The sequence below is a fragment of the Cydia splendana genome, chromosome 19 (assembly GCF_910591565.1).
Source record: "Cydia splendana chromosome 19, ilCydSple1.2, whole genome shotgun sequence".
NCBI classification, from domain to species: Eukaryota; Metazoa; Arthropoda; class Insecta; order Lepidoptera; family Tortricidae; genus Cydia; species Cydia splendana.
The window spans coordinates 16,903,293-16,912,454 of NC_085978.1; the positions used below are offsets into that span (position 1 = coordinate 16,903,293).

A 9,162-nucleotide genomic window follows, 5' to 3' on the forward strand; every position below is an offset into this window, starting at 1 on the left:
CTCTTAAAGACTTCCTTCAGGTCAGGCTTCAAAAACTGATGAAATACTTAATGCATTTAAATTAAATAGATGCAAAGTTGTACCTAATAATAAGAAGAAAGATTTTTTCCCTTTTTCCTTTAATTATAATTTAGTTATGTCTGAAAAAAACGGAATACATAAATGGCCATTTATTTCGTTTCCTTTTCAGCTTTCACGTGACCTGACATTAAGGGCGGTGGAATCATGTACTTATTTAATATATACTAAGTGAAAATGAGGCCATCCGCAGCAGAACCAAAGTAACCGATGTAGCCCTCCGAATCGCTAAACTTAAGTGGCAGTGGGCGGGGCACATTGCTCGTAGAACCGATGGCCATTGGGGCGGAAAGGTTCTCGAGTGGCGACCACTTACCGGAAGGCGCAGCGTGGGTAGACCCCCCACAAGGTAGACTGACGACCTGGTAAAGGTCGCGGGAGTCCGCTGGATGCGGGTGGCGCAACCGGTCATTGTGGCACTCTTTGGGGGAGGCCTATGTCCAGCAGTGGACGTCCTCTGGCTGATATGATGATGATGATGAGTTCGAGTAAGTAATTATTTATTAAATCAATCGCAAATAACTTAATAAATACAAAATAAACATCAATGATGGCGTCAATTACGGCAGTTACGTTTTAAAATTATTATATGAAATGATTATGGCCTGCAGCAGCCCATTTTTCAAATATATTGTAAAATACAGTAAAAACTCTGACGTCACACTACAATAATTTATTACGAGTAAATTCAGTAAATTTCATCCTGAGGCGTATTCAGTTTTAAAAACATAAATAGCAACATGATTATCTCAACCAATAATTAAATTAAATATCATTTATTTTCAGGCAACAAGGCCCATAGATAGGTTAACATAATAAACTCAGAATATAAAACACTTAGGTACAAAACAATACTAAACATACCTACCTATAATTATACTCTACAGACTAACATAATACGTATACCTTCAATAGTAAAAAATATTTAAAGCAAAATCATTTCGTCAGTTTTCTGTTAAGTTAGTATATTATACTTACTGTTCCGGTGTAGGACTTTCGGCAGATTCAAACGGAACTGCCGAAGTGCCACACCCTTCAGCCAGAAGCACAGAATAAATAATAGTACTAGGTACAGAAGACTCACTCTCTAACAAAACGCGTCTGTGATCGCGCTCGCGATGATTTCCAGCAGCGGCCGCGGCACGCGCGTCACAATCAATAATATCGTATTGGTATCCTGTGTTTATAGCCTGAATAGATGTACCCCTCTGTATTCCATTTGCAGTTTTCCAGGCTATTTAATCTGCAAATGATGTATGCGGGATCATTTTTTGAATGAATTATTTACAATTTTGGTGCTGTGAAGGGAATTTTATTAAAATTCTACCTTTTGGGTAATTGAACACGAAAGTGAAATTTATTGAAATTAATCTGAGCAAATGTTAATTATGGGTAAATATGGGTTTCAAGTTTTTAAAGTAGGTACCTACCTACTATTGTGATGAGTGTTTTTAGGAATGATTATGAGATATTTTTGCAAATGAAATGTATATACAACGTACCTACATTTAATTTTGCGGATTTAATTAAGTATTAAGTTTGCCTATACATTGTGTAATAAAATTTAAATAAATAAATATCTATATAATATCTCCTAGAATCTCTTTTAAATTAAACCTATAAATGAAATAGGTGCTATATTTCCAGAAATAAAACAAAATAATGAGCAATATGGAATTATATTCAGATTTATGTATAATATTTTGTTTCACATTATAGGTATTGATTATGATAATTTAATACATATAACGTAGAATAATATTGATTTATAATCGATATTTAATGGACTTTATTGTACTATTTATTAAATTTTATAAATAATGATTTATTTTGATCACCAATAACTTAAATTAATATTTGTAATAGCACAGCAGCAATGTTTTTATGCATTTTGCTATACTTAAATAATTAAAATACTGAAAGTACTTTTACAAATGTTCAACTACATAAGTTATTAATAAATATTTTTAAGCTTAACACACATTCTTCTACAAAAGTCGACTTATAATATATGTATTAAGGAAATGTGGCGTTCCATGCCTAAAGGGCTCTTATGCTCCATGTGCATAAGGACCCTTTAAGCAAGAAACATCACAAACAATCTAGTTTCAATTAGCGGATTTTTTACCATAAGCGTGTTCTTTTATCCCTTAATCATAAAAATAATATTAAATAATTAAATTATTATTTATTATAATTAAATTAGCGAACGTTTGTTCAATTTTAATTTAAATAAACAAAACCTTAAATCCTATTAAACCCCATTTAGTCTTATGTTAGTCAGTGGGTAATGACACTAATGACGCAAAATACAATGGTCATCGACAAATAACGCATGATTTATTTTCTACAGTGTGAAATTGTTACCTCACCATTAAACTCTTTATACGGGATGAATATATACCTGGGTCATACTTAACAACTTTTACTATGGGGCTAACCCCGAAATCACGAATAAATATCTGCCGTCTACTATATTTCGGTGAATCAGAGTTGTTAAGTGTGACCTACATATTCACCCTTCAGAGTTGTTCAGAGAAAATAATTTTACCCTGTATAATAACAATGCAACCGGATATAATATGCGTAATCTTACTAACCACATATATTGAATAGAGTAAGTAGGTATTCTTTTCCTTGTAAATATCATTTGGGTGAATTGCACAAATATGTAATAACTAGCTACATTAGGAAATTCTGTAACATTAAGATATAAGGTATAAGCTATAGTTCGTTTTTTTAGCGTTAGTAAAAACCGGGCAAGTGCGAGTCGGACTCGCGCACGAAGGGTTCCGTACCATAATGCAAAAAAAAAAAAAACAAAAAAAAAGCAAAAAAAACGGTCACCCATCCAAATACTGACCACTCCCGACGTTGCTTAACTTTGGTCAAAAATCACGTTTGTTGTATGGGAGCCCCATTTAAATCTTTATTTTATTCTGTTTTTAGTATTTGTTGTTATAGCGGCAACAGAAATACATCATCTGTGAAAATTTCAACTGTCTAGCTATCACGGTTCGTGAGATACAGCCTGGTGACAGACGGACGGATGGACGGACGGACGGACGGACGGACGGACGGACAGCGAAGTCTTAGTAATAGGGTCCCGTTTTACCCTTTGGGTACGGAACCCTAAAAAGGTAAACAATCTTGACGTGTCTTTTTATTCAAAACACTTTTTAAAATTACGTCACGGCAAATATGTAACAATTGTGAATCATATACGATTATTTACATTATTTTGCTTTCATAAGTAATAGTTCCTGATTTTAAAAAATCGATTATTCAATTAAAGGACACGTGTAGATCGCGATGTCGTTTTCTAATGCTAAAAAAAACTATAGTAAATTAAGTTATCTGTGCGACGAAACAGAGGGATTTAATCCCATTTTCTATTTCTTTATATAATTTAAGTATAACACATTTTTCTGTGTGCAGTTCACGCAACTCATGTCATGTTCTAAGAATACAGTATATTTGATGTGACTTATATTTGGTACTCCTTATAGTTCCAGTTCCAGGTTTTGTTGACGCTGTTCACCTCGCCCACGCCCACGCCCACGCTCTGAAGGATCCCATGTTCATGAATCTGTGAACAAAACATCAAACAAACATCAAACATTTATTCAGCAAATAGGCCACAAGGGCACTTTTACACGTCATTGAATTTACATACAAGCAAAAATAATAACATCAACAATTTTATAAAATAAAACAACAACGTTTAAGATGTCGATTCTGAATTATGGTTATGGTTCCGAACTGCTTTTGATACGATGGTCAATCGTCTTGGTGATTGGCTCCAACGCACGACTTATTAAACAACTGGCAGCAAAACAAGCCACCCAAACAATTACAGGGAACTTTAATTGATAGGTATCTAAAATAATAAGTTGGCAACTAATTTTGTAAAGCGATTATAAAATTTGTTTGTTTATATTATGTACATATCCTTTGAGATACCTATATACATATTATAAGCTTTAAATACTGCATTTTTAAATCATTTAAACATATGCATTTGCATACCTAGTTCTTTAAATTTACAAATTTCCTAATCCACAAAACACCACTAATTTATTTACCAATGGTCAGTACCTATACTAAAGTCGAAATTCCTAATCATGAAACTCCTACTTAATGGCCATTATACCATTAGGTTTTTAAATTTTTTACTGCTAATTTCAATAGTAATCACGGTATTCTGCAAGAGTCAAAAGATAGGTGCGACGACGAGCGAAGCGAAGAGGAGCGTGTTAGGTTGACCGTGTAGTGATGACCAAACAAAATATTTTAAAATAACCTTTTTTCGAAGTGAAAACTTCTTTAGCGGCGCTGAGCACTTTTTGAGGTGGGGAAAAAATGATAAACTCGAGACAGCGTAACGCGTAACGCGTAACGAGTAACGCGCTGACGTCATGTGTGACGGACAATGTTATTCACCAAAGAACTTTAGTCATAACGTATCATAATCAGGTCAATTATTTAAAACTGGACTTTTATATTAAGCAATAAAGCTCAATGTTCTAATCGTGTAAGGGCTGAAATACGAGGACCTCACAGTTACATAACTTTATATCACTCCAATATAATTCAATAAAGCTACATCTTGATGAAATCGCTAATAAAAGTGAACTCTAGTACTGGTGAATAAAACTCAAAATATCATGATATTTAGATGCGAGGTCTGCAAGGTCACTTTACAATTTCTATTCGAATTTTAAACAATTAACGCTACTTTAAGCTCACTGGCCAGCAATTTTGGAACTAAAGTTTTTCAATAGAAAGGAGGATGGGTCAATTATACATAGTGCTGCAGACATTTTGGACTAGTCATTGAGTTTTCACTTCTGTCGGCACTCCCGGAGTGCAACCCGTTGTTTTTTTTTATTAATAGATAGCCGTTTTCTTTTTAAAATGTGCTTCGTAAATGGTCTTCAATATAATAATTCAGTTGCCAAATAAATATTTGGTACCTGCCTAATAATAAACTAAAGCTGTCACGGCATTAAAATGTTGTCTCATATTGATATATTTTAAGTCTCCATTTTAGTACCCATTTCTATTTTTTTAAACTGCTCAAATTCGATTAATTAGTTGACCGGTTAAATACGTCCCATTATATAATATCATATACTAAAGAGAAAGTGACCACGTCCACCGGTGACTGAGGCGGGAATCGAACCCGCATCTTCAGCTTACGCGGCTAACGTCCTGAACACTAGACCACCCGGCCACGGCGGTACCCGTCCCAAATTCCTGCCCTAGTAGCACGGTCGCATTTTTATCATTTGTCACCATGCCTGTCACGTTCTAACAAGTATGTAAGTGCGAAAGTGACGGGCATAGTGATAGTCGATAAAAATGGAACCATGCTGAGCCCGCTGGTGTACCTATGCTAATCTTTGAAAGGCTAGGCGCCTTTGACCAACTCTAAGGGCGAGCAGTGTGTGCTTGTACCTCCTATACGAATCCTTTACTGGATTACGGTATAGCGAGAGAGATGGTGCTGCCATCTATCCAACTAAGGAAGGATATTAAGGAGAGCAGTGTTTAGCTGAGATAACGATAAGATAAATTACATTGAATGGCCCATAATCCCCCTCCTTCCTCCCATCCAAAGGCTTCAATGGCTCATACTCGTCAGCAATCCGCTGTCAGTAGACTTGAATAACGGCGGCAAGGCATCCCAGTAGCTTTGTACTGACTATTTTCACTCACGTTAAAAGGTCCATAGTCGCCCACCTTCCGTCCATCCAAAGGTTTCAACGGCTCGTACTCTTCAGAAACTCCGCTGTCCGTGGACTCGGGTGACGGCATGGACAGGGCATTGAGGTAGCCCTTGGGAGGGCGGGATTTGTTCACGCAATAGTCACCAGTGAACGGATTCTGGTAAGCTACTACGGTTCTGCAAAAGACGGTTTATGTAGTCACTGCAATAACACCTAATTATTTAGTGCAGCGCTTGAAACTTTACCTTAACTCTTCCTTTCCATTTTCTTCGTTTTTGTGCGAGAACATAACTTTAGTCGGTCGCAGTAAAATGGTCACCTAAAACAACGGTTACTGTAGTACATGAAAAAAGAAACGAAATAAGAAATTATGCGCTTGTGCCAAATTTTTTACACAGACAAATCAATATCAAACAAAATAAAATGCAATTTTATCGCAAGGAAAGTAGCATGTACTTAATATTTAAAATACATTTAATTAAATAAACATGCTTGCTGTGAACTACATATATGGTATATTATATACTATTCATGTCGACCACGGAGACTGGGAACTGGGAGCTCGCGGAACAGCGGACGGAAAGGCGCAAACGTGTTGTGGAGGGTCGCAAGTTTTGTGATGAGACCTGGTTCGCCGCACTCGCTGACAAGAGGCAAAAACGACGACACGGTGTCTCAGTACCGGTTTCCGCAAATCTCTCTCATTTCTCTTTCATCCACTTGTTGACTTTTGTGGAGCAACTGTGGAGCAATACTTTGCAACAGTAACTTTACGAGTACTAGGTAAGTTACCTGATGTTACCGTGTTGCTCGACAAAAGTCAGCTGCGGTGTAAATGCACCTTTATGGACTTGATCTGTCAGCTGACAAAAGTGACCTTTCTGGTCCAGAAATGTAACTGTTTACATTTCAGTCATGTCATGTTTAGAACAAGAAATTAAAATCAGAATCACGCTCTCTGTATCGCTGCTGGTTTTCTAAATAAATAACTACGTTCGAAGTAAATGTAAATTAGCAATATTTAAATTACCTGTCCATTTTGCTGCAGCCTTCGTATCCGAACTACGCAGTACGTGCACATACATAATATCAGGCAAAGCTGAAACAAGCATAATATATAGAACCACCTAAAATGTCTGAAGGAGCTTGCTTTATAAAAATAAGGAAAATTTAATATTGTCTTCGGTTACCGCGATTAGTTACTCATGAAATAAAACTATTGAAACGGATTATATCGCGTATAATGAATTCATACTATATCCTTTAGAAGACGTTAGAAGGAAATTTTATTTCTACTTGCAAGTTCCTTCGCACTAGGTACTATTGTTTGATTTTAAATAAAAAATAGAGGGATTTTTTTAAAACTCTGCAAACCAGAGTTCTTAATTTGTTTACTATTGTTACTTATAACAACTACTAAACACACAGGAAAATGTTGGCATTGTCTGATCATACTCTAAGGGGTAAATCTGAAAGTCGTACTTAACAAGCTTTACTAAAGTTAGACCAAGAAAAGTCTGCAACGATTTTGATAGCCCACGCAGTGCAAGTGTTATTTTAAACGTAAAACTTCTATGAAATTATGACATATTTATAACACTTGCACTGCGTGGGCTATCAAAATCGGTGCAGACTTTTCTTGGTCTAACTCTATGAGGCCAACCCTAAACTCGCGAAATAGTCAGCTGTTCCATAGAAAACACTGGCATATTATTATGTTTCGCCGAAAATTATGAACCAGCTATTATTTTTCATCATTTATATTTACAATAAGAGTTGTTCACCAAGAGTTGTTCTATATGATATACCTACAGGTACCTCTCAGAGTATTATATTCATATTATGTTACAAGAAACTTCTTAACGAGCCAACAAATAAATTTAACATACTTACATACCTACCTACTCACTGAGGTTTATTCGTTTTAATATGATTTTAGTACAAATGTCCGCATAATTAACATTTAGGTTACGCATATTTTACCAAAACGCGGAAAAAACAGTTGAAAACTTTGTTACTCACCAAAATCAGTAATAACACAATATCCACATACATAATCACCATATTCGTTAAAACACTGAACATTATTGTTTATCATCACCCTTTTATAAATTTTACTGTAATATAAACTATTTAAAAACAGAAAAAACTACGAAATACCAGATTTGAGCCAACACTACGTATAATTTCGTACGTTTGAAAACAATGCTCCCGATTGGTTGTTTTTGAAACTGTACAGCGTTTTGATTGGTGGGTTGGAGGGATGAAAAGTTGTGATACGTAGATTCGAAGCTGGGAAATCAATGTTGTCCAATGGGGAGCACTGAGCGAATCGCAACATAGTAGCTTCACTGCCTTTGGCAAAGAATACTGAAGATCAGTTTTGGTATGTTATTGCCTACTTTCTTAAATCCAAGTGTGAATAACAGTCAATGATCAATATCAATTGGTATTGAATAATTACAATACTACTACCAAAATTTACTATTTTCGAAAACTATGGTCTAGTAAAGATAACATACCGTATTTCGTGTACATAATATATTTATAACTTTGTTGTACATTGTACAATAGTTATCCCCCAACTATTAATTAAAAATAGTAGTAGCTCCAAATGTACTTAAAAATGTAAAAATAGTTTCTGTTATTACAGTGTAAACCTATTTTTAGGCTAGTGTAAATCATTCCAGTACCCGGGGTATGTTCATGTTAACGAGTTTTCGTCCCATATTTTTGGCTTATGGAGGTTCTTAAAGCTTTAAACAGGATTTTAAAAACACAAATTGTTAAGTGGAAAAGAGTGTCTGAGGGCCTACCGGGAAACACAAAAATCTAAATTTCGTTATCTGCGTCTATATCTGTTGGAATATGCAAATTTCGGTTTTCGTATTTCGTGGCACCGTAGCTCGCAGGCCATTCTGGTCTTCTAATATTTGGTATGCAACCCCGAGGTCGCGGTCTCTTCTGACGTTACCCATCTACGTTCCGTGTAGTCTTTGCCGATATCTCGAGAGTTGGCGCCATAGCTGGCGCGCCGTCTGAGCCCGCGATCCATAATCATACTAGCTCACCCCCCGAATCTGTCTGTAACTAATAACAAACAAATCGAAATATTACTATTTAAGAGGAGATACCTAGAGCTATTATTAAAAAAGGATTCTGGATTCATTAATGGTCACGGATTTTAATGAATAAGCTATGAATGGTTTAAGTTAATTTAGTTTGTAAATAAATAATTATTATAGTAAAATTATATACAGATCGACCTAGCCCCTCACTAAGCTCAGTAAGGCTTGTGTTATGGGTACTATAGACGACGATATATATTATAGTATATAGTTATTTATAAATA

At 35.5% G+C, this 9,162-nt stretch overlaps 1 protein-coding gene and 1 non-coding gene across 2 annotated transcripts; both read right to left on the reverse strand.

The window, feature by feature from the left end:
• Nucleotides 1–5,242: 5,242 nt before the first annotated feature.
• Trnat-cgu (transfer RNA threonine (anticodon CGU)) lies at nt 5,243–5,314 on the reverse strand. Its single transcript has one exon. It is a non-coding gene; the product is annotated as a tRNA-Thr (tRNA).
• A 407-nt stretch (nt 5,315–5,721) lies between these two features.
• On the reverse strand, nt 5,722–7,972 carry LOC134800383 (uncharacterized). The gene is made up of 4 exons (XM_063772883.1): nt 7,833–7,972; nt 6,841–6,909; nt 6,056–6,129; nt 5,722–5,986 (listed from the first exon to the last, which is right to left on the reverse strand). Exons 1-4 carry the CDS (start codon nt 7,893–7,895, stop codon nt 5,722–5,724), a joined length of 471 nt encoding a protein of 156 aa, XP_063628953.1. The 5' UTR covers nt 7,896–7,972.
• Nucleotides 7,973–9,162: the final 1,190 nt, after the last annotated feature.